The sequence below is a fragment of the Phalangium opilio genome, unplaced genomic scaffold (assembly GCF_054372755.1).
Source record: "Phalangium opilio isolate 3A_F unplaced genomic scaffold, DU_Popi_V2 ptg000031l_1, whole genome shotgun sequence".
Taxonomy (NCBI): Eukaryota; Metazoa; Arthropoda; class Arachnida; order Opiliones; family Phalangiidae; genus Phalangium; species Phalangium opilio.
This window is the reverse complement of record NW_028324158.1, coordinates 14,188,115-14,213,781: the sequence shown is the minus strand read 5'-3', so window position 1 is coordinate 14,213,781 and position 25,667 is coordinate 14,188,115. Positions and strand designations below refer to the sequence as shown.

General features: G+C 34.8%; 1 protein-coding gene across 11 annotated transcripts in view; it reads left to right on the top strand.

The window, feature by feature from the left end:
* raskol (Ras GTPase-activating protein raskol) overlaps positions 1-25,492 on the top strand; it is an 89,620-nt gene extending 64,128 nt beyond the window's left edge. For 8 of the 11 annotated variants that reach the window (XM_089870580.1, XM_089870578.1, XM_089870584.1 and 5 more), the window contains 16 exons: positions 12,577-12,674; positions 16,712-16,933; positions 18,334-18,435; positions 18,511-18,609; positions 18,677-18,938; positions 19,007-19,249; positions 19,313-19,491; positions 19,556-19,704; positions 19,786-19,952; positions 20,040-20,162; positions 20,237-20,646; positions 20,884-21,367; positions 21,532-22,313; positions 22,440-22,623; positions 22,771-23,003; positions 23,449-25,492. In XM_089870580.1, the coding sequence (XP_089726706.1) occupies positions 12,577-12,674; positions 16,712-16,933; positions 18,334-18,435; positions 18,511-18,609; positions 18,677-18,938; positions 19,007-19,249; positions 19,313-19,491; positions 19,556-19,704; positions 19,786-19,952; positions 20,040-20,162; positions 20,237-20,646; positions 20,884-21,367; positions 21,532-22,313; positions 22,440-22,623; positions 22,771-23,003; positions 23,449-23,710 (3,999 nt within the window). In that variant the 3' untranslated portion in view covers positions 23,711-25,492. The remainder of the gene's footprint in view (positions 1-12,576; positions 12,675-16,711; positions 16,934-18,333; positions 18,436-18,510; positions 18,610-18,676; positions 18,939-19,006; positions 19,250-19,312; positions 19,492-19,555; positions 19,705-19,785; positions 19,953-20,039; positions 20,163-20,236; positions 20,647-20,883; positions 21,368-21,531; positions 22,314-22,439; positions 22,624-22,770; positions 23,004-23,448) is intronic. The other 3 variants (XM_089870581.1, XM_089870582.1, XM_089870579.1) reach the window with 3 other exon arrangements.
* The last annotated feature ends 175 nt before the right edge of the window (positions 25,493-25,667 follow it).

The following is a 25,667-nucleotide window of genomic DNA, read 5'->3' as shown; positions in this document are numbered from 1 at the left end:
TTTCTTTAACAAATGGTTGGGAGGAACCAACTGACCCTCCATTCACGCATGCTTTCATGGGACAGACCGGATCTAGAAGTTCTACAACAATTCATTCATTGTTAGTTTTGAGGTAGATATAAATAGGTTGTAAGTAAAATCGTGTCACAGACACTTGGAATTAAGTATCCCTAAAGATGTATTTACGAAACATATCATAGACACTTTAAATTTAAAGTATCTTACATCGAGTTATAACCTACACTTTGACGTGTTGTTTCAGAAGCGGAAACGTGAAACCATTTATCTTTAATCCCTTGACGTTACGTAACCTTTGACCCCTTTTCGATGTTGTTAGTAGCGTACTCTTTCTCCAACGTTGTTCCCCGTACCCCAAAAGATAACCGTAACGAAATTCAACTCGAGTCTAGGCCCCTTTTTTCCCAAATATCATACCGTTAATCGGGTTCATGGTAGTCAAAAGAGGACCAACATTATACGATTGTTGGACCACCAACGACGATGTGGTTTCTTTCTTTCTAGAGGTTTTTTTGGTTTTTTTTTGTTTTGAACAGTTTAAAATTTCAGTACCCAATGGGAATTAGGGATTTGGTAGAATAGCTTTCTTTGGTTAAATTGAATTTCATTCTCGAGGTTGAATAGGTTTTTTTTTGTAGGTTCTATGAGAAAAAATAGGATTGGAAAAACAAAACATTTATTTTCATTGTCTTCAAATGTTTAGTCATTTGAAGACAATGAAGATAAAGGCAGGGGATGAAATCATACAATTCGTTGTTTGAAAGAGACCCTTATGGTATGCTTTAAAGGGGCCAGAGAAATTACCAGCCCCCGTTTCTTAACTGTAACCGCATGCGCTTCATGGTTGCCAGTATAGTTTGTTAGTACAGCATCTCCTGCTGCATGCGGGTTTGGAACTGAATGGAACAGGATTCTACAAGATTTTCAGTATCTGTTGTAGATAACACACGTCACAAATGTCTGGCAATACTTGTCCGCACTGTTACATTCTATCCAAAGATATCTTCTAAGATTGGGGGACTTGGCACGGAGCTCTTTGGAAGTGAAATGGGTCCCGAGTGAATCACCTTAATTTTTTGGGGGTTTGGGACTTCTTGGGTGTATGATTTTCAACTTAAGTTTAGAGCAAGGGCAAAGGTTACAGGGTTGGCACTGAACCAACCATACCGGTTTTAACCAGGTGGTTTTAACCGGTTATAACCGTCTGAAAAAATCCGGCTTTTTTGGCTTTTTTTAAAAAAAAAATATTTTATTAAAAAAAAGCATTTATTCATGGACTGTGATTGCGTTGAATCAATGTCAAGATTATCAAGTGTGACCCCATCATTAGGCGAGTCTAAAATGTTGCTTGAAATTTGTTTCGGTACAATATATTTCTTGGGACATTTCAACAAATGTGCTTTAATACGTTCTGGTCTTGCACTAAGGGACCGTCCATAAACTACGTCACGCAAAAAATTGCATTTTCTGACCCCCCGTCCCCCTGATCTTACTTGGTCACGTTTTACTTCACATGAACAGTATTTACATTTAACCTTAGTTGATGTCGATGAGGATGATCCAATCCTTAAAACTTCACTCCAAATAGGATCTTCTTTCCTTCCGCTTGAAGTAGTTTTTGGCATCTTTATTTCATTATTTTAATGAATTTAATCTGATATTCCTATGTAAACTTGTGAAGTAATAGTCTAACGCTAAGTAGAAACTTCAAAAATAATCTCAGAAGTTTGTAGCAGACAATTTCTCACTTCGAAAAAGTGCATCACATAAGAAAAATCGGTTGTTTTTATTTTAGCCGGTTATAACCAATAAAAGCCGGTTTTAACCAATAAAAACCACTGGCCTGGCTTTTTTCCAAAAAATCCGGCTTTTTTCCAACCCTGAAAGGTTAGGTAATAGTTTAATCTTTATCGCGTAACGATACAACCTTTCTTTGTAACTTCAACAAATAAAATGTCTTTCATTCTTTATTAATAGTTGAGGAACGCGCCCCAGAATATTTCCTCATTTCTGTCACAAAGTTTCTTTTACCCAATTTAGTAGATGGTGTAGTTAAGTACCTGTATGAATGGTGTTCCATGTTTTGCATTGTATTTTAATTAAACTTTACGACGAAACAAAGTTGAACCCTTAGATTGTTAAGGGGTCAACCATTTCATCTATTAAAGAGAATTCTCTTTCTGCAAAGCAATCGATTGGAATTTTCTAAAAGGAAAAGTTTGGGTTGGGGTGGCGAGTCCAAAAAGTATAGAATGATGTTTTAGGTAGTAAAGAGCTATAAGTCGAAGGCGTCCTTTCCGCCTTTCCACTGTTTTGGATCTCGGCCAACTAGCTAATAGATCTTTCCAATGGAATTTCCGAGCTAAAATACACTGACGGCTTCTGTAAGGCTAAAAGTTCATTAGGAACGTATGACCAAAGAAACGCGTAACCCTTTCGTGTCTAATATAGTCTATAAACGGAAAAACTTAACGGGTCTCTCTCTCTATCCCAAGTCCAACATCGTTAAGGGCTTATCGAGGCCAAAATACATTCCTAAGTAGCCCTGCCTGTTTTTTATCAGGAATATCTGTGAAAAAGCCAACCCCAACTTCTGTATGTATTATTGCCGCCAGTAATGATACCGATTGAGCCTGGTTTTTAAGGGATTTTTAGGTGACCAGATTTGTGTATCTAGGTTAAATTTTGTCTACTGAATCCGGCTATTAGGGATTTCGGACACAAATCCTGAGGGGTGGGAAGAAACGTAGGGAAATAATGTCGCTAAATCATCTTTGAACCGGTTTTTCAATATACAATATCCCCGTATATTTTTTTCTCATATATTATATAGCTATATATCCCTCGTCAGGTATCGCCCCCTATATTTTATATTTGAAACTATATAAAATCATAAGTTTATAATATGTGTTCCTTCCATAAGTTTGTCACTGCTAACTTAGAAACTGGAGCTTGTTATGAAGTGATTGGAGTAGGTCATAGATTCAAGGTTAAGCGGACATACGCCTGGTGAGGCGCTGCTGTCAAAGGGGGCTTAGTAATGCAGACTAAATAGGAACTAGTTGGAAGTCCTGCAAAATTATCCACCGAATGTAGGACTTCAATTCTCGAACTAGTTATCTCGAGCTGTCTCTAGCATTACGAAGTGTCATACTTATGGTAGGAACATATCTTATAAACTTAGGATAAACCCGTATCATATTTTGATATAAAGTGAGATTCCATATTCTACGACTTGATATCAGCTCTAGGTGCTTCGGGTTTGAAAAAGAAAAAAACTTCAAAAAGCCTAAACTTTCTGGATCGTTAGATGGAATTTGGGAAAGAATTGTTGAAAAAAAAAAGATTGGCTATTGAAGGCATTTTTTGACGTTGAAAGATTGACTCGGATATAATAAAGAGATTTCCATCGTTTCTTCAGGGAAATTCAAACCTCTTTTGTTGAATTTAGACGATCATCTAGATCTAAAGTTTAAATTTTTAACTTTTTCATATACATATATACTCTATATATTTATATAAAAGAAGGCCTAATCGAATTTTTCTAAGCGAAAAAGTTCATTTTATAACTTGAATAAAATTGAACTATTTTTTTGATACGTTCTCTTCAAACGCCCACGGACTAAATATCTTGAGGGACAATTTGAATTGACAGTGAATACAAAGCCAGGGGTAGCCCCCCCCCCCATTTAATACCTTCTACCTTTGCTTATCAAAAATGATGCAACTTTAACGGAAAACCATCCGTGTTAGGTTAGGTATAGTTTCAGTTGCATTTTTTGGTTGCCTATGAAAAGTAAAGGTGTGATGTATTTCAAATCGATACCTTTTTCTTCTTCTTTTTTGGTTGGGGGGGGGGGGGCTGGAACCCCCGAATTTTATGCAAGGATCGATTTTACCATTTTATTCAAGAGCAGTTTGCAATATTGAGAAATATAGCCATAGCCAAGGAAGAGAATTTCCATTCCATTCCAGAAATAGACAAGATTTTAACTCAAATGAATGAATGTTACAGACAGACAATTTATCCTTATTCATAAGATACCTTTAATAATATTTTTTTTACATAATCTTGGGAACCCCCCCTTAAGAACTGGGCCTGTCATCTCATTTCTAACTTCATTTTTTTTCAACAGTCTAGAATTATTACCGAATCATTCTTCAAGCTAGGAATATTATTGTACGGTATTTTATATTCGGTACAGAGTTTCTTTGACTAATTCTGTATAAATCTATGGTAAAATTCAACGTTGGCGTATACCACATACCGTATTTCTATCCTGGCCCTCTTGGGTAGTTTATTACATTGATGTTGGACCGAAACTAGGCCGAATTTTATCATTAAAACCCCCCCCAACCCCTATGATGGGGTATAAACCCCCTTCTTTATCTATCTGAGCATTGCGAGAATGTCTCTTGGGGATGAGTATAAGATAAGGGTTCAAAGGGTTTGTTAATGGTGACAGGTGAAGTTGGTTTAAGGTAATACGCCCTTGATATCGGACCCAATAATTATTATATGCAATTTTTCAAATGAGCTACGAATTTATGGGCACATTTATTTGTTTTGGGTGGCTAGGTGTATAGATAGATAACCCTAAACCAATCGGTACTGTTTGTTCTAGAATGCCCCGCCCACAAGGGTCACCCACATAGATATTTATAGTTTTTAGACGAAAGGGATTGATACTATTTACACTGCAGGAGGTCAAAGTGTAGCACCAAGTAGCCTGGTCTCCTGGTGTCACTCGGTATCCTCCAGTTAGTTCTTTAATCAACTCTTAACATATCATATCATCCAATATCGTGTGATAAATTCAGATTGCTTTCCTGTCGTCTAACAACGAGGCATTATCTAAAATTATAGTCTTGAACCATGACGTGATCTGTGCCTTTGCCAAGTATATTTTCTATCTTCATCTTTGTCAATCTTAATAAATGTTCTTTTGCCTCTACCCTCTGTGATGTTTTTATTCGTACAGTTGTTGGTTATATATGGATTAGGTGACAACTTACAAGGCACCGCGATGTCTTATGGGTAGTTACGTACTACCAACCATTAGATCCCGCTGTGTCGGCCTCCATATTTTTGGACGACATTTTTAGACCCATAAATTGTCGACGCTAACCCTAAAAGTATGGTTATGTCGTTACCAATAACGTTAGCTTGTAAGCTTGAAAGGGTAATAATTTATATTGAATTCCAGTGGAAATGTGCAGCATTATAAGAATGCAATCGCGACATCATATTCGATAATCGATTATTCAGACAGTTGTTTCGGCACGTTTGAAATTTTTCGTAATCAGTTCTGTTTGATAAGATTTTTAACTTTTTTTTCGATTTATTGGTAATTAAATTCATTATCAATGCCGGGTCACGTAGGCTCGATTCTGAAAATACGTAATTAAGGTTTAGGAAGTCTGCTTTAATCTGGTTTAACCTCGGGATTTGAAATTTTATTCATAATTGGTTTAAAAAAATTAAATGAAATGATACCAGTTTCTTCAAAAAATTTTCCAAATCCAATAAGTACTTATAAAATCCCGAACCCAAAGGCGTACGTCGTATAGTATTTACGATATCAAAGACATCAGTTTTGATAAACCAGTTTAATTACTTATATAACATCGGTATCATCGGGTCCTCTTCATACGTGGTAGACTGTTTTTTAAGAAAATTAAAGGCGGTATAACACCCTTAAAATGGCGCTTTAAGTACATGTACAAATTGCCTTATATATGTAGGTGTTTTATGTTTCCTTTAAATCTAATCCAATTGCGTTTAGTACAGGGATACTTGGCAGTGTTGGTAAGGTTGTAGAATGGTAGTAGGGAAGGTTGTCTTTACTGGCAAGTAAGGTGGGTTTGTCAGGAAGTATTTTTCCTTGTAGTTTCTTGTTTTTTATCCCGTGAACGTGTGAGAATTTGGCAAAAAGGAAGTGCTAACTGAGCAGTTTTTTTTTTCTTTTGGTTTCCCATCACGTACCAGGGATATGTCTTCGTTACAATATTAGGATTGGCTTTATCTACGTAATGTCCCGAGTTCTGGCTGGGTGGTAAAAATCTTTCTAGAAATATTTTTTCTTATACATTTTTAGACAGTGTAAGGACAACGCTAGATTTCCGCTTCCGTTTTTTACGCTAAATTTTTCCGGAAGTAAGACAAAACGCCTGTTTCCTATTTATTTATTATTTTATTTTAAGGTCAATTTATTTAGGCTTAATTTTGAATTTGAATTAATATACGCGTGCCTTATTTTGTTGGAAATTAACTGAATTTTAATTTAATATTTAAGTTTAAAATGAATTTATTTATTTCTTAAATGAATATCGAACTATAAAGTGTTGTTTATTTCCACTCGGAAGGTTAATAATTAGTATAGATTTCTTTTTTTTAATAATAAGGAAATGTATTTCATTATTGTTTAATTAGGATTAATTTAACGGGACCGGCGATTAAAAAAGAATAAAATGAACGCTTAATTGTACCTCTTTTGGAAGGACAAAACTGGTTATTTCAGTTTTAATGAACTCTAACTGCAGAAATACTGGATATGGGTTACTTTGATTTTTTCTCGTTAAAAATAATAATTGTCGGAATCATAAAAAAATTATAAATGGACCTATAGGTTATAATTTGCAATTCATTTTGTTCTTTCTTGAACTGAGATTTTAATCACGGTTGACAAGGGTCAGGAAAATTCTTGAAAAATGTCAGGGAATGAAATTATGACCCGCAAAGAAAATTTGGATATAAAAAATTTAGACCAACTCGGTTAATGTTGAAATTAACTTTAATTCCTTAGATTTAGTTATGATATCGTGGAAACCATTTAGGATAGAGTAACAGCACCCAATAGTAAGTCCTTGTAACATGACTTAACTAAACGCTATTAACCATAATTGCTCAAAAAAATCTTAAGTCTGGAAAATAAATTAAGTATAGTTAAGGTTAATTTTCTTGTCGCGCTAATTACTTTGAACTAACCGTCCGCGTTTTAGGGGGTATATATTGTTAATGACAATGTATTGGTATTATCGTGGGAGTTTGTAGCTTAAGGTTAGGCGCGTTTTGAGACCGGTTACACGCTGTTTAGGAGGCGCTTGAAGTTGAAATGAGGGTGCAATGCGGTTAAGATGGTCCACCTTCGATAATGGCACCATGTCCTCTTAAAAAACCAACCACCCTATAGTAGCCCGGATTTCTAAATACCACCAAATTCGACCCATATTTCCCCCCAGAAAAACTGAGTATTTCCTTTTTGTCGGTCTCAATTCAACAACGAAATATAATATGTTTCATCTTGATTTTAAATTTATCTGATTTCAGAACTTTATTAATAATAATGAAGTAAGATCTATAATCTGAAGTTTTAATTAATATTTTAGGTTCAAATACATCTATATCTTGATAAACTAAATCTTAATTCCCCCCCCTTCCAAAGTAACGGATTTACAAATTAATGCACCTTTATTTTATAACACATTTAAATAATAATAATATTAAAAAAATTAAATACAAACCCGGATAATTTCTGTATTTCTCCCAAGGGATTATGGGTATGGGTATGGAAAATATGTCTTGAAAATCCCCGTACCGCAAACCAGTTTCGCGCGTTATAAACACTCGTAACATCTTTCTTTGTGAATTTGTAAAAATGATGGTTAGGCTTAAGGCCTTAAAATTTCATCTTGTTTTGAATTAAGAAAAAAGAAATATATTTTAACCGTTGCTTGAGGAATGTAACGGACAGATTCTTGTCTTATACAGTATAAAAGGGGAGAAGTTTTTAAGAAAGAAGAAAACTAGTTTCGGTTTTCTTATCGTCATCAAAGGGACTTTTTTATAAGTTAACTTGCAAGGGGATATCTGTTATTTCGTTTCCCCCAAGCCAGTTTTTTTCTGTTGAGTATTTGGAACGTATACTTCTTCAGGGTGCGATCTTATGAATGTTTGGATTTTTTTCTAAAGGGATAGTGGAATGTATTAGTCAGGATCATATTAAATTTTAACCTGAACCCCTATTCCAAGTTGAAGACAGTTTAACTTCCGATTGGAACCAGTGTCAGTGAAATCATTTTAGTATGTTATAGCCCATATTGTTCGCTATCCATAGGTACTAATTTTATGGCCCTACATTAATTAGAACTTGAAAAAATGGACTTTTAAGACTAAGTCAATTTTTACCCCTAACTTTGAAACGTCATAACTTTTAAAATAACAGCACTTCCATGGAAATCCCATCAGTTCGTAATAGCCCAAATTGTTCTCTATCAAACGGTACTAATTAAATGTCGCTATGTTAATTAGGACTCGAGATAATCCACTTTTAAAAAAAAAGAAGTATAAATTTTGAAAAAAAAAATTTAGTGCGAGACCCTGTAATCATTCACCATCCCTTTAAATTTTAGGGCTGTGTCTAAAGGGGTAAGGTTACGTCATATTCATGGCAGCTAGTTTTGTACTAGTATTACTAGCGACCTTCATTCCAAAGAGGGGGTAGTTTGTTTTTTTTTTATTATTTCTTCAGTTATTACCACTTTGGGTTTGGGAAGATGCTCAAAACTTGAAAATAAGTAGCTGCCAGAAACTTTACAAATTATTCCTCAAAAACCTCAAAGAGAATTTGTTGGGTTTTCGGTTGAAAGAGTCGAAAAACATCGTCGCCCGGTCGGTTTATGTGAGAATTCGGCGAACTTTTGTGTTCAATATCTATTCCTAGATTATCCTCAATTGTGTGTTCTTTAAATCCGTTAATTTAACATAATATAAATCGTTACAACCATTGGAGCAACTAGCCCAGACTATAACCGGCTTTTTACGCTTATCTAATTTCTCGCGAAATTATTTCATTCCGTTTTTAATCCATATGCATCCCCGTTTTTTATCGCTTTATGTTAAAAATAATCTCGATATTACGTCACGTGATAATCCAACTACTTACGTTGATGAATATTTTTCATCCACCCCCGGAATATCTCCTCTCTGATTGGTTGAAGCGAGAACTACGCGCGAGTTTTCCCGTTTTCTCGTTTTGTTTTTATCCATTTTTCCAGCTATCGTCTGCTGAATTATTTTTTTACAAGTTTTAATATCGCCCGGTCGTGAAGTTTTCGCGCTCTCGGTCGTGTTTTTTAATGTTAATTTAATTTTTGGTTTTTAAATGTGTGGATTTAATTAACTTATTTCAAAAAAAATATGGTTGTGACATTGTGGGTTGAAAGAGGCAGTCCAAGAAGGAAAAGTGGTAAAAAGAGATTTACCAAGGTAATTATAATTAGTTTTAATGTGAAATTTGGTATAGAAGTTTAATATATTGTTAGGGATTTGACATTAGTTTAATGATTTTCCGAAATGTTAATTATGTTCATCGTAATTTTTATTATATTTTAAAATAGAAGTAGGTTAGCTCTGTAGTGACTGAAATTTTATATTTTAAATGCGTTTTGTGAAAACCTTACTTGCATTTATTAACAAAAGGAGAAAATTCATAATTTTTGTTAAAGTTTTGCAATAGACACGCCTATTTAACATCAATTTTAAAATATACAAAAAGGCTTCGTAATAGGTCAACAAAATCATAAGAAGTAATAATAATTTTGCCTAGAAAGAAGTTTTTAACTTAGGCAACGTAATATAAATTTTCTTGAAAAGAAAAATTGTTGATTCTTCAAAATAAAAATAAAAATTAAAATTTTTCCAACACAAAGATACTTACGCTATACTTTTCGCCTTAAGGGATTTTAAACAGACAATGGTCTGCTTAAGATAGCGAGCGGTATTTGTTAATTTTTACTTCCGCAAGGTGTCTAACATTTAAATAAATTACACCATTTTCTATTCATTAATATCCTTCCCCTCTGCATATACTAGCTTTTGTAATTAGTAATTAGAGAATCTGCAAAAGCTTAAAATAGAAATGTTTAAGACGCTTGCATGGTCTTTTAGAAATTTGCCTGGTTTTCCCTTAATGATTTGGGTTACTAATTTAAATACCTAATCTCAGCTCCATTTTAATTTTAAACGATGCGCTATTTTAGGTGTAATATTTTCTAATTTACAGTTTTAATTATTAAAAAAAAAGAGTATATGGCTCTGATTATGAAATTAAAACGTGATTGGTCGATTATGGCTTCTCGTGTTAATCACCAAAAATTGATTAAATATATAATTAACAGATTACGAATTTTGAAGCCGGTACTTTTTAAATCGTTTGAGATAATAGCCATTTTTGGTTCGATTCGATTATATGATAAGATGTATTACCTTGAATATTATATTAAATTTTACACGAAAGCAAGCTATTACAAAATTAATTAACTAGAATTAAAATTAAAATAATTTAAAATTCAATTTTATAAAAAATATATATAAATATTATATTTTCTAAATTCTTATATCGGATATCCTATAGCAACTTCCAGCAGTTTTAGGAAACATCCGTTTTTGCAGGGTCTTTATTTGGAAATGTCGTAATCGCATCGCAACAACACCCTTCTGCAGTTTAAATTTGTTTGTTTATTAGAGAGATACTCCTACGTCTCTATTGGGTTTTATCTTTTAGTAATTATCATATGTTTATGAATAAGATGCGGTTAGAATTCAAGAAAGACTCCCACACTTTGCGATAAAACCATTAATTTTAAGTAGAAATGTTGCCTTATTTGAATACAGTGACGATTGTTTCACGTGAAAATTGCTTCACGTGAAAATTGCACGTGAAATGTCTTACGCAAGGTTAATGTACTTAGTGTTTTATTTAAAGATGGTTAGGCTTAGCAGATATAATCAAATGCAGTCAGTTTAAGGGTTAAATTAGGCTTAAGTAGAAGTGTAATATTTGATTAGGTTTAGTGAAATTTAAAAATAACGGTGTTGAGATGGTAAATTAGGGTTAGCAGATGGGTAGATCAAAGTATGACTTAAATAAATATTTAGTTAGACTTGGGAACTGTGATAGAGAGGGTAAGTTTGGTTCTATTTTTAAATTTAATGATCAATTTTAGTTTGGAATTGAGTTACTTCGGAATCAGATAAAGTTGTAACCGTAATACATAAGTATATCCGATATTTCATAATAGCAGTCGTGCTAATTTAAAAAATCAGGGTTGACCCCAAAAAGTTTTTATATTTAAAGAAATCTATCTACCCTAAATAAAAAGTTCTGCGTTTAATGATTTCACCGAACTCCCATAAACATTTCGAGATCTAGGCCTTTTTTACAGCTGACAGGGACAGCTAGCTTTATTCCAACTTACCAAGACTGGTTTCTCCAATCTTCTCTCTGCATGCACTTTTTCAAAAACTATATCTAACGACCTTAAAAAAATGGGTAATTTTTTATCTGGCATCCATAACCATAAAATAAGAATGTTAAGTTTAATTATGTAAGCTTCGTAAACGGGGACCAATCATAGACCTTCATTTTACATTTACAACCCACGCTAATAAGTTCAACCATAGTTCAACTTTGATATTGGTGTTAGAAGTTTCGTTTATACTTGTTTCTCCCACTAAAATAATTAAAAATTATAATTTATAATTAAACATCTACTTTACTGAATGAGTTAATCACCAAGGCCTAGGAAATAACGCCTAGATAAAAAATAATAATTTCCTAATATCAATTAACTTCAAATATATTGATTTAGTAATTATAGCCATACCTAATTATTTTTCCTAAGTGATATTAGTAAGGCATGAATAACTTTTCTGAAATAAGTAATTCCCGCCAAATCGTTTCTATAATTAATAGAATTTTTAGCTTAGGGGCTCCCTTTTTGGCGCGAGGTATTATGGGTATATACGTTTTGACCTTTTAATGACCTCATTACCTCCTCCACGGTGTTAATTAATTCCTTAATGATCTTTAGGATAAACAACCATCCGGGATTGACACACAAATAAGCATTAAAAATTAAGTGTTTATATTATAGACTTCTAAGCTTTAGGCTCTCTGGAAAAAACATGTACATTAAAAGATTTTACGTGAATTCATAGATACCGGATGTAAATTTTAATGTAAACGGAACTAGGTTTCGACTTTTGTCATTGTCTTTGTCTATGACGTGTTATTATTAAGTATCTTCTATTGTCTTTTAAAAGACAAATTTTACAAAATTATTTTCGAGAATTGAAACTTCCAACTTTTGTTTTGGGGAATGTTTTTTTATTACATTTACAAAGAAAACTGGAATTTAGCGAAAGTGTAACGAAACAATGGAAGCTATAATCAAGCCTACCTTAGTTGCAAAGTCTGATAAAAATTTAAAGAGTTACGTGTGCTATCTTAGTTAGTAATTTAATTATCTGTCGGTAGATTTGATTTGAATAATTTTTTTTTTCATTTCACGTGTTTTTGACTAAGGTTATTGTTCTAATTACGCGATGTTGCCTCGCGTTTTGTAAATTTTAATTATCGTTACAGCGCCTGCATGATTAAGATTCAGTTTCAACGCTTTTAATTAATTTAGACCCAAATCTTAATAATTAATTAATTAGTTAGTTAGTTGGAAATAATTTAATTTAATTATATATTTTTTACTTTTATTTTACAGAATTTCTTTTCAAAAAGATCCTTCAAAAACAATCCGTTGAAAAGAACGAAGAGTGTCACGAAATTGGAGCGAAAAAGATGTACAATCGATGGAGATAGGTAAGCGTTATAAATCACCCTTTGAACTGACTTGAATTGAACTATAGGGGGGTTGTAGTTAAGGTTATCCTCGACAAACCTTCCAACCAAGGAATGATTTAATGTTGTTACAACGAATGAAGGAATTTTAATCTAATGCAAGTGGTTTATTATTTTAAATCGCCCTTTGAACTGAATTGAATTGAACTGTAGGGTGTTATAGTTAAGGTTTTCCTCGACAAACCACAAACTATCTAAGGAATGATTTAGAATTAGTTAAGTTTTTTTTAACCAAATGCAATTTTGTTCCTCCCAATGAAGGAATTTTAATCAAATGCAAGAAGTTTATTTTAAAACAATGTAGTGTTTGACCCGTAACATCGAATTTGCATTCTTGAAACGTAAAAAGAACGTCTTAAACCATGCGTGTATAACGACTTGAAACGTTTTTTTATATACATGTAGATATAGGGGGAATCGTAATAATAAAATTTGGGAACACAAAAAAAAATACTTGTACCATCATAATTGAATTTGAAATCTGTTTGCCGTGACTCTGGGAAAAACTTAGAATAAAAAAAATAATGCATTCTTTATTTCCCCCTGAGTTCAATTCCTACCATAGTCAAGGTAGGGGTAGTGTATATTTTCAATGTAAAACGGTTTTAACGTATGCTGCCCTTCATACGTGGTAGCAATTTAACCTCAAACCTGGATCTATCCTATCCTAGTACTCTCTGATCTTGAAAATAATTTTTTGAACGCGATGTTAAGATAGTGTATGGATGTGAATTTTCCCAACCAGAAAAAAAACCGGTGATTTATTTCCTTCCAATTTTTTCAACTATGACTTCGATGATAAGGTTCCGGTTTCTTAAACCCCCTCTTTTATTTAGTCTTAACCTCTTTATAGGGAAGGGTATTTATCCAGGTAAAAAGCAGGAAATATTTCTGTCAAAAGGGTTGTACTTATTTGAAACTTAAATGGGTACGCCAACCTTTAGTTGACGGTTTTTTTTATGTTATTGGCAATTCAAATTAACGCCCCAAGGGGATGATGTTACGGAAAGAATTTGGAAGAAAATACAAGCTTTTAATTGCGTTTGAACTATCAGGGAAGACCTTGTAATCTTAGGGAAACTAGCTTAAAACAAAAACTCAGGGAAAAGCTTATGGTATATTATTCAAATTTCTAGAAGAGGTGGACCATATATAAGTCAAAATAGATGTTTCGAAGTTCATATTAACCACGCTTCAGGGTTGCCAAGAATTTGTGACTCTAGCATCTCTGGTTTGCAACTGAACTGAATATTACAGGCTTTTCAGTCTGTTGTAGATAAGGGTTGAATTGCAGACTGGCAACACTTGACCCCACACTCTTTATACATTTCTATAGCACGTGACCACTTCTTAGAGTCCAATTTTAGGTCAATCCAATTAATCTTGACCATAACATTTTATTTTATCACTTCTTAATCAACCCCTTAAAGTTTCCTAAGTAATTTCAAAGGTTAAAATGGTGGTGACCCATTTAAGCTGTAAGAGAGTAAAAAGAGAACCTATCGAGGATTAAGTGGTTTTTTATGGATAAATCCAGCATCGTAACGACCAATTGGCGAATGGCTTGACCCCCCCCCCCGGTCCCTCTAATGAAACGGTAGATGTGATCTTTACTAAAGCTTCGAACGGACAAGAAGAGTTTTATAGGATTTTTAGCGAGTCTTCGTTATACTTCTCCTAAGCCTAACCAAGGTCCAACTCCTTCTAACGCTTCTCTTTTTCCAAGCCTTGGCTTTCATCCTGAGAAGTTAGGAGAGTTTTTGTTTGTTCGTACCTCCCCTCCCCTATCCGTTAATTTCGTTCTTGTACGATTTCTACTGGCTTCGCGTTGTACCAATTTTAGGTTGAAGAATTGTATATTAGCTTAGTCATTTATTGCGTCGAATAGCTAAGCCTAATTTTAGTAACCGTGAAATTATTAAGGTTAGGCCTAGATTTCTTGACAGGTATTTTACGCCAGTCACGTCACGTGTAAGATATTTAATATTTTAGGCCTAATGAAGGGTCAAAGGTGAACGGGGAGTAGATTCATTTTACTTAAGTTCTTGTCAAAGTCTATTGGAGAACTGTGAGTCATAAATTGAAGCATCAGTAACTGAACAGCGATGGGGATGGTGTTGGGGGGGGGGTTAGGATGAGTATGAAGACAATTGGGAAAACACGGTGGTTACCAACCAGACCAGACCAGAGTATACGAGCGTACACTTGACAGTCGGGCCAAGTTCTAAGCTTATTATTGATTAGTTGACGCGTTCCCACCCACTGGTACGTTCGTCACTTGATTCACTTCATTTCCTGAAGGCTGAGAGGCACTCTGGACTGAGTCTCTGGTGGTACGGAACATCCTTAAGCCTCGGCCAACGTTGGTACTACGATAAACAAATGAATATTGAACGGCCCCTGTAAAGGGTGCAAATCCTTCCTACACTCTTAACCTATGTCACTTGACACTGAACAAACGCGGTATGTTCCCAACACCGTAGCCTCGTGAAGCCTGGGGGAATGTTGGACCCGGGTTTTGTAGTTAAGTTGACTCTACCATCAAAACTAAACTAACGCTTAATAATGCGTAATACTAACTTTGGGTATTAGTGTAAACTTAGATTGAAAATGGCTTCTCCACGTGACTATTCTCTTTTTTTCGCCTTTGAGTGAGGTCGGACACTTTCCGTTAAAATTTCCATTTTCAATATAGGCCTAGTTGGTTAGTATTAAAGCGTAACTTTCCGACACCAATATTACTTTGCAACTACATTAACAGACGATATTATAGAAAATATAATAAATACAGCTGGATTAAGGAATCCCAATCCAATCCTTGGGGACTCGACCTTACTGTGACTGTCACAGCGATATTATCGTATCTATAGCCTCGCGACGCCTATTAGTTACCTCTTTTAGTCTGTCACTGTACAAGTACTGGTAGTGTATGTGTACTTGTGTACAGGGAACCTTTCCCCGAACGACAATGAAATATTGCCACACTTCAGGAAAGAGAGATATATTCATTATGAGATTCATTTTACATAGATGAAACACAATATAGTCATGCTCCGTTAATTATCCCATAGTCATTAAGTTGAACGTTCTACCGAAATGCATTCTGGGGGGAAAGATTTATTATATTGTTAGATGGGTTTTTTTTAACATCTGATTAAATTTTAAGGTATGTACAACATCATTTAAATTTGTATTTTATTTTACTTCTAATTAATTTACTTCTTAACCCACAATCAATACTAGGAAGCAATCATTAATTCTCGCGTTAATTAAAATAATTTGCGATCTTTTCTTTAATTATTATCCCACTCTAATTATAAAACCTACTGCTTATTTAATAATAGCTTTATATTTTTTATGTATGGTTCGATTTATAGCTGCTTTACCCTACAATTGAATTGAATTAAAGTTTTAATTGGCCCATTTCTTCTCTGACGTAATATATATACGAAGTCGTGAATTGAATAACAAAATATATTATATAGTAGCTATTTTTACAACATGAAGAAAAATTTTTTTTTTTTGAAAAGACAAGAAAATAATGAAGTTCAGTTTTGATATACAAAAGAAAACTCGTAGCTCGTTACCTAGATATCTTTCAGCCGTGAATGGAGAATTTTCTTTAATTCACCATGAGACCCGTACCTATATGTATGGATATTAAAATTCCCTATTTATATTCAATAAATCACGTGATGTAATACGGTCACGTGCTAAACGTATTTAAAGAGTTTATGCAGATATTACATCCTCATTTTATTAGTATAGATCAATTAGGGAAGACTTTTAATGGTCTAGATTTGTATTAATATTTCCTATCGCGATTACCTTTTATTATAAATTTCAATATTCCGAGTGAGTACCCCCTCGATGCGATAATAAAAAAGAGCGCGTTCGTATTCAACCTTGATTCTTCGCTCCAAAGAACATGATTGCGTTGGCCTGATTTTGTCGGTTTTAAAATAATTTTTATCTCCGTTTTGTCATTCGGGTTTTAGCGTATTACCATCCCGGTTGAGAACTTCACGATCCCACGAATCTCTGTTGCAATCTAGTCCCAGCACCCTGGCCAGTCTCGATTTGTCCCACGGAGATGTCCAAGTGACGACACTCCATAGTAGCCTCTTGGGACAAGAACATTGCTTCCAACTTAGTTCTAATGCCGGAACACGATATTATTCTTGTAGGACGTCCGAGGAGAGGGACAAATGGGTTTATAAGTAAGTACTTGAGCATGTTTTCTTCGTTTTGGGATAATGGTTACGGGAATTTACTCATACAAAATCTTTAGAAAAATGCGGTTTTATTAGTTTTTATCTAAGATATAGACTTATAAAGTTATTGGTAATTGAAGTTTTGGTTTAAATTGAGGATTTGATTTTTTTTTTGGGGTATAGAATCTTGAATTATTTTTCATGATCGCAATTTAACATCTGTAAACCTTAAAGTTTAAGGCAACCACCTTTAGAATGTCTAGTTTCTTACGGTATTACCTGAATTTATCTATCTACAATGTACAAAATGTTATGGGCAATTTAAGACCATATGAAGCATTGTTGTGGTATTGACACATTACTGATACCAAAGCTTAACTTCTATAAGCCTACAAATTATAAAAAACCACCTTTAGAATGTTCAGTTTCTTACGGTATTACCAGAATTTATCTATCTACAATGTACAAAATGTAATGGACAGTTTAAGACTCTATGAAACATTAATTAGTATTCCAAATTTTAAACAAACTTGTTTTCACAAAGCCTGTTGTATAAATAACCTGAAAATTATTCACCCGATGGTTAAATTGTGTGTAGTCTTTGACGTGTACCAACCACCACCACCGGTTCGCGATGCAATTTGTATAATAAAACAATCATCTTTAGCCTCTTAACTTTATGGCAAGCTTTCAATCTTGGAGGAAAAAAAGAAAATTAATAATAAAAAAAAGTTCGCCCCCTAAGGGTTCGTATGAGTTTTCTGCCCTCAAGATGTATTTTACATCACTAAGAAACGTGGTCGTAAAATTGCAAAGGGGCCTCCCTTCAACCTAGAAAAAAAGGGAATACACGCATTCACCACGACGACTTGGTGCGTGAGTCACCTTTTTGGTGCCTTGCTTGCTTGGTAGGATAATAAGTTAACGGAAATAAGTTCTAGTAACACCCACTAGTCAACCATAAAATAGCCTTGAATTTCTCAAAATATCTATGCCTATATATTTTTGGACTTATCTATATGGTATTTTGTTAAAAACCTTGTGGTCTGTCGTTGTTGATTAAGTTCTTGTTATCTTGAGTCCATCATCTGAAAAAGATAAAAAAAATAACGTACGGGAAATTCAAACCAGGTCATCATTGATATATAAATAAAATATGGAAACTTCGAGTTGTTTATTGTTTACAAAATGATTTTTTTTATTATTATGTTTACGGGGAATTTTTGTTAGGGTTTTTTGGTTGTGTTTTCCTTCCTCAAATATTTGTTTAACGGTGTCAAATTAGTAATTATGATTTTAAAGGACGTGTGTTGTTTGTTTATTTATTCATTGGGAATATGAATAAATTAATGATAAATGATAATGGAATAAGTGATTTATGGGTTATATGTTTAATTAAAATCTAGCTTGAAGAAAACTATTCAACCAAATCAAGATAATTTAAGACGTACAGAAAATTCATTAAGAATTTGGATATTAGAGGCTAAAGGTGTCGCTCCTAAAAAAAGGTTAATATTGAAATTAAGTTTATATTAATTTATTTAAGGGTTAGATTTAAATTGAATTTTATTATTTTTTTTAAGATATTTTATTGAGCTGTGTTTAGACAAAACTCTCTACGCTAGAACATCGTCTAAATTAAAATCAGATATCTGTTTTTGGGGTGAACATTTTGAATTCAAGTAATAAGAAATTAACAACTTACAATAAAGGCTGTAGTGTTAATTAAAATTTTATTTGATTAATTAGTAATCTACCCAAAGTCGAAACTATTGGCATAAATGTGTATAGAGAAGCTGATAAAAAGAAAAGAAGGGATAAAAATACGTTAATTGGGACAGTTGTAATCCCAATTAACAGCGTTAATAGTCGACATTTTACTGAAAAATGGTACCCGGTTACGACGGAGAAGTTAGCGGCGGGTGGCAAAGATTGTCCCGCGCTCAGAATTAAATCTAGACACCAAAGCATCGACATACTGCCTCTCTTCATCTATAAAGATTTCCTACAAGTAAATACTTCAATACATGTCCCCAGTACTTAAAAACCGAGTTTTAATGGTGTCAAATCCTCGCTCAGTACGTCAAGGATGATTATAGAATACTTTGCGAAATGTTGGAACCAGCCATCAGTGTCCGAACGAAGGAGGACATTGCTACGACGTTGGTACACGTCATGCAAAAGGATGGAATGGCTAAACAGTTCCTGGCGGATGTTGTCATGGCTGATGTTGATAAAATTGACGACCAACATCTAACATTCCGTGGAAATTCCTTAGCTACGAAAGCCATGGAAGCCTATATGAAACTTCTCGGAGATAAAGTAAGTTTAACTAAAGATTTTTAAGTTTCAGAAGTTAAGTACTTAATCGCGATTGTACATTAGTACTTGCAAGACACTTTGGGCGACTTTGTAAAGACGGTGATAATGTCCCAAGATGATTGCGAAGTTGATCCGATGAAGGTTCAAAATAACGCGACGTTGCAAAAACAACAACAGAATTTAATGCAAATCGTCGAAATGGCGTGGACCAAAATTATCAATTCCGCTAATTTCTTTCCATTGTAAGTCCATTTAAATTAATTGTACTTGAAAGTATTTATGGTAATTACTAATGACTAATTACAGGGAGTTGAAAGAGGTGTTCCATAGTTACAGAACGCGTTTAACCGCGATTGGTAAAGAGGATGTTAGTGAAAATTTGATAAGCGCTTCGATTTTCTTGCGATTTCTTTGTCCCGCGATATTGTCCCCGAGTCTGTTTAATTTGACGCAAGGTACGTTGGGAATTAGACCACAGCGAATAAATACTTGCAGTTTGTTTATTTATTGGGCGTGTCTATCTATTGTCAATACAGAATACCCTCAAGCCAAAGCTGGTCGAACCCTAACCCTGATCGCGAAAACAATTCAAACTTTGGCAAATTTCACCAAATTTGGTGGTAAAGAAAGCTTTATGGAGTTCATGAACGAATTTGTCGAAAGAGAATGGACCACCATGAAACGATTTCTGAAACAAATTTCTGTAAGTTTGCCAGTTTTACTTAGGGATTTCCTATAAGTTTGTGACATGCGCGTTGACTGATGTACTGAACTTGTTTTGGGGAAACAGAGTCCGGTACCCAAAGAACATTTACACAGGTATAACGAATTTGACGGGCATATTGACACCGGTAGAGAGTTGGCAACCCTGCATGGTCTTCTTTGCGAATGTCTGTCGAGAATCAATAAAAAGGTAAGGCATTTTCATTTTTGGGTGGGATTCCTCAAAGCCAAGGCTTAGTTTTAACTTAGCGTAAACGTACGTAGGCCTACTTTGACCAAGTGGAAAAATTGCAACACATCCTGGATGGTATCACGGCTTCCCAAACGCGTCCCTCATTTTCAAATCATCCGGCGTCGGCCGAAGTTGTGTCCTCTACTTCCAAAGAGAATAAGTTCTTCCCCTCAACGGGCAGTTTACCCCAACAACGTCAATTGTACTTGACGCATCAGGAACAACCCCCCAAACGAATCGATCACTTTCAGTACAACCCTCCACACCCTAATCAACAAGGCAGCAACAATAACATCAATAACTCCAACAATGTCAATAATAACAACAAAGAGAATAGGTACGCGACTGTCAATCCTTCGTCAACCAATCAGGGAAGAGGAAATAACGAACAGAATACGCCACCCAATCCGCAAATGAGCCAGAAGTCATCCACACTTCCATGGTGAGTAAACATTATAATTTTAAGTAAATGGTGAATGTACTTGTGTTGAATACGCGGTGATTGGTACAAACATGGTTTTTTATGACAACTGGTTGGCATGATTTGGGTTTCTATCTACTTTCCTCCACCGACACACAGGCACCACTTTGTACTTACTCTATCTTACTTAAGAAAGAATGTTAGCATGTCTATGACGCGCACACCGCACTCGGCTTAAGATAGCTTCCTTTCAAATAGGAATGCCTATTTGCTGGGAAGCGGCAAGCAACCCGCACGTGATCTTACAACCGCTGACGACTATGTCCTATTCAGCGCCCTCGAAAGCGAACTTGAAGGCGCCCAACGCGAACTCGAGGATAAGGGTCAGAGATGTCGGGAACCCGTTTACGTTCGCGACACCATCCCCGTTAATCGTTTGACCCAATCCTGCATTTACGGAGAGTCCATGACGCCCAAGAATAATCTGGCCAATGGACAACATTGTCACGAAATCAGGGTGGTCAATCATTACGGACAACGGGAGCTAGTGGTGGACAGATCGGCTTCCAATAACACCACCAGAGATAGTCCTCATTTTGGAAGCGGACCGTCGGATAAGGATTACGGACGTGGACACGTGACGAATAACGTGGAGTACTGTACCGAAGATGACACCAATAATTCTTCTGGGGAGTTGGATTATCCTACCGCTATCAGAGGAAGTCAGATCTCTATTAGTCAGGTAAGAATTGTGGTTTTCGTTATGATAAAGTGTTACTGCGGATTAGTTAATTACATATCTTAGTTTAGGGTGGTTTTTAACTTAATTGCGATTAGTTTAAGTTAGGTTCAATAAGGTTTTAGTCGCATATCTCTAAACCCGAATTGGTCTCTTGCTATATTAAGCAGCTCTCGGCAGTTGCGTCATCTGGTTACCAATCGATCGCGTATAGCCAATCAAGTTCGCCCGTTGACTCGGTTATTCAACAAGATCGCGTAAACGGCAACGGTACCGTCAATAACACGGCATCCAACACTACTTCCTCATCATCGTCTTCTAGTTCCGGTGGTCCCCCCGCGCCCCCATTGGCTTTCAACAACCCCATGTACCATTTTAATAACGGCGGAAATAGCCCTCCTAAGGAACGCAGCCTTAGCGACAGTCAAAGACATTGCAACTCTCACTTGTCCCCTTGCGGATCTATGAACAGTCGAAGCGCCGAAGACCTGTCCTTGTTAGGCAAGAACTACTCGGCCCTGACCGAATCGACCCCGACATTGAGGAACAGTGTCGAATCGGGACGGAATTGTTGTTGCTCGTATTCAACCTCAACTTCTTCGTCGGATAACTTGAGTTGCGGTTCAACACCGCCTCGGGAACGACGGGCCACTTTCAAATCTCACGCTCCCAGGACGAACCCGCGATATTCGGGCTCTCAACCTTCCATCGTCGCGATTACCACCACCGAAACCAATTCCTCAACGAATTCATCTTCGTCTCAAGGTAAAAGGAATTCCGTTGCAGCCTTGAGTTTGTTCAATAAACAAGCGGCAAGAAGACACGAACATCGAAGGTACAGCAAGTGTCTTTGCAATGGTTCTCCTGATAATCAAGTCTTGTGGAAGCGGCAACAAATGGCCAGGCACGGAACATCCATGGAGTCCTTGTTCACCAATGAAAAGCATAGGTAAGTCGACCTCTTTTCAAGTACTAAGTACTTATTTATTTATTTATTTATTTATTCCAAGAAGGGTCCGTTGACGTAGTTTGTAGGCCAAAATTAAGTTAGGTTTTCTTAACGTTTCATTAACAGTCCTATCGAAGACGAATGGGATAGTGACCCACGTGACCTTTCTTATCAAAGCCCCGAAAAACACCATAGTCGTAAACCAATCTCACGCGGGGTCAAGGTCAACCAACCTAGTATCAAAGCCTTGAACGAAGCCTTGGCCGATCGCGAGAATCAGAATGTTAAACTAAGGAAAAACATTGAAGAGGTGAGTTCAAAATCTTTTACATGATCATGCATGGGTTTTGTTTCGTTAGCGATCTACTTTCTTTTATTGGGTACCGTTCGTGTCTAAATTGTTCTTTGTCTACTTTTTTTGTCTTCTTCCGCTTATGTTTTCCCTTCGCGAATGAAGCTTCTAACCGAAGCTCCGTCTGTTTATCAGTACGAGAAGGAAGTTGATACGTTGCGTAAAGAGATGCAGGAGTTGCAAGTTAAGTTATTTGACGCCGAGACCAAGTTGAATCAACAGGAAACCGCGACTGAGAAGGCTGTCGCTGATTGGAAGGCGAGGTTAGAGGCGGGTGAAGAAAGGTTAAGGAGACAACAGGAAGAGAAGGATCATCAAATGAAGAATATCATTACCAGGTTAGTGTGAGATTCATTTGTATCATTCTATTCATGCTGGGAGGGCGTTTTGGGGGTTAAGACCCACAACCACAAAGATTTGAACACATTGAGTTAGGTTATGTTCATTTTGGGGGTGAATCGGGTTGCTGTCCGTCTTATAGCCGCGTTCTTATACCTAAACCACGTCACTAGGGACAATAGGATTCTAGTAGATCAAGGTCATTCAAAGATAAAAAAAAAATCGCGTGGAGGTGGACTTTATTACTGCTTCGCGCTGGTCCTCTCAGTTGGGGGTCGGATTCTTGTCTTCCACGTGACGATCAAGGGGACATTAGTGTTCTAGTATATCAAGGTCATTTAAAGATAAACTCGCGTGGAGATGGACTTAATTACTTCTTTGCGCCGGTCCTCTTTAGAATTACAAAGTCCATTATTTGACAAGTAGATATACTTGTCTTTGTAGGCTAATAACGGTTGAGGAGGAGTTACGCAAAGAGCAACAGGAAATGCAAGGAGTAATTGCCGCTAAACAGAAGGTAATAGACGCGCAGGAACGGCGAATCCACACCCTTGATGCGGCTAACGCTCGTTTAATGTCAGCTCTGAGTCAGTTAAAGGAGCGATACCAATTACAAGGACGTAACGGAGTCAATAGCTCTCCTTCTGGTCTCAAAATGGCCCTCTTAGAAAACGGCGATCTGGGATACAAAAGTAGTTCGTGTTGAACTCTCTCTCTCCCTCCCGCTCCCTCTCTATCTCTTTCTTTCTCATGCAAGTTTTTAATTTTTACTCTCTTTTATTTTAAATATTATTATTTGTTTTTAAATGGATGCTGATTTTAAAATCATAAACAAACCAAATATAATTATAAAAACGCTCAATTTAATATTTAAGAAATATCTCGGACTTTTGACCTTTCGTGGCGGGGAAAAATTTATATATTCAGGTGAAGTTTCCATTACAGTCTTAACCAACTTGTTAACCATGGTTAAGGCCTGTTCGCACTAGCTGCCAAAAAAAAAATAATTACATTTTATGGAAACTTTAATTTGAATAATTTTAATCAATTAGATCTAAAACTTTTTAACTCCTATAATTTTAATTTTAATTTTAATTTTTATTTTATGAACTTGGTAGGTTTTTGTTCTTGTTACGAGAAGAAATTATTTCTGCCATTTTTTTTAATTTAACTTGGTGACGTCATAAGGGTACCGGTCCTTTTTTTTTCCTTCTGGTTTTAGGCTTAGGTGTTTTTAATTTTTTAATGGTCCGATCCGAGATAATTTTTTAAATATTAATGAAATTCAGAAGATTTTAAATTCGCAATAATTAATAATATACTATAAACAATTTATTAATAAAACAAACAAATACATACATTTTCAAAGCTGTATTAAAAAATAAAAGGGGGTTTTACACAGCGAAGTACAAAGTTATCACACGAATTTATTCATGGAAATAATGAATATATTCGTGTCGTAATAATAAGCATTCAATTGACAAATAAACTGACTCAGGTGTAAATACAATAAATAAATAAACAAATATACAAAAAAAGCTTTAAAAACGTATAAATACAAAATAAATAAAAACCCATAAGCTTCCCAGTGAAATATAGCGGAATAGATAATTAAATAATTAATAATCATTAATTAAAGTTAATGAAGGCCTTCCCCGTAATCTAAAAAAAATTATATATAATAAAGGATAAATAAAATAAAAATAAAAATAGCATTTTAATTAATTAAAATTTAAGTGATATAGGCTAATTAACGCTATTTTAGTTGTGATGGGATATAAAGGGTTAAACTCCCAATTATACATACGATACCAAATTTTTAATTATTTTAAAAAAAATAATGTAGACGTAATGTATGTATTATCTCAAATTAGGCTTAGCATTCGATCCCTAATTTAGGCTTAGATTATAGAAAACTTAAAATTTAAAATTAACATTTTTTTTAAAATTAATTATTCTTTCGCTGTGTAAATAAACTATCAAACGTTATTATCGTGGTTTTTCTGTGCAGTGTGGTTAGTTTTTTCAAACAAATAAACAAATATATCGGAAATTAAAATGGTGAAGCTCAAAAAACGGTGTAAATATTTGGAATATGCAAATTGAGAATGAAAGAAAATATAATATAAAGGAGATCGGAAAGATATGAATGAATTTATTAATTAATTTTAATATTTAATTAGTATTTGCGCAAAACCTCTCCCCTCCCCCTCAATACATCCCCCGGAACCTTTTTCTGTATTTCAACCATAAGTTTATAACTTATAAAAAAAGATATAAACTTATGCTTACGCATTGTGTGTAAATAGTATTAGAGAATTATACGTTTTAAAACAAATTACACATTCAAAGCTTGGATATTTAATTGCAGTATTTTTTGTATTTATTTGTCGTTAAAAGAAAAAAAAATAATAATAATAATATGATGTATAAATATATCGCAGGAAAATATGTAAATAATTAAAAAAAAGTTTTATTCATTAATTAAAAGTCTTGTTTTAACTTTTAATTGCGTGGTTTCACAGAAGACTCGAACCTTGAAGCTTAACAAGTAAGAATTCAGTTTTGAAAGTATTTATTTCAAGTGTACTGTTTCAAAAATCAGTTATTTTTAATCTGTATTTTGTCTAAATAATTTTAAAGGTCACATTTCTGTTCCAAAG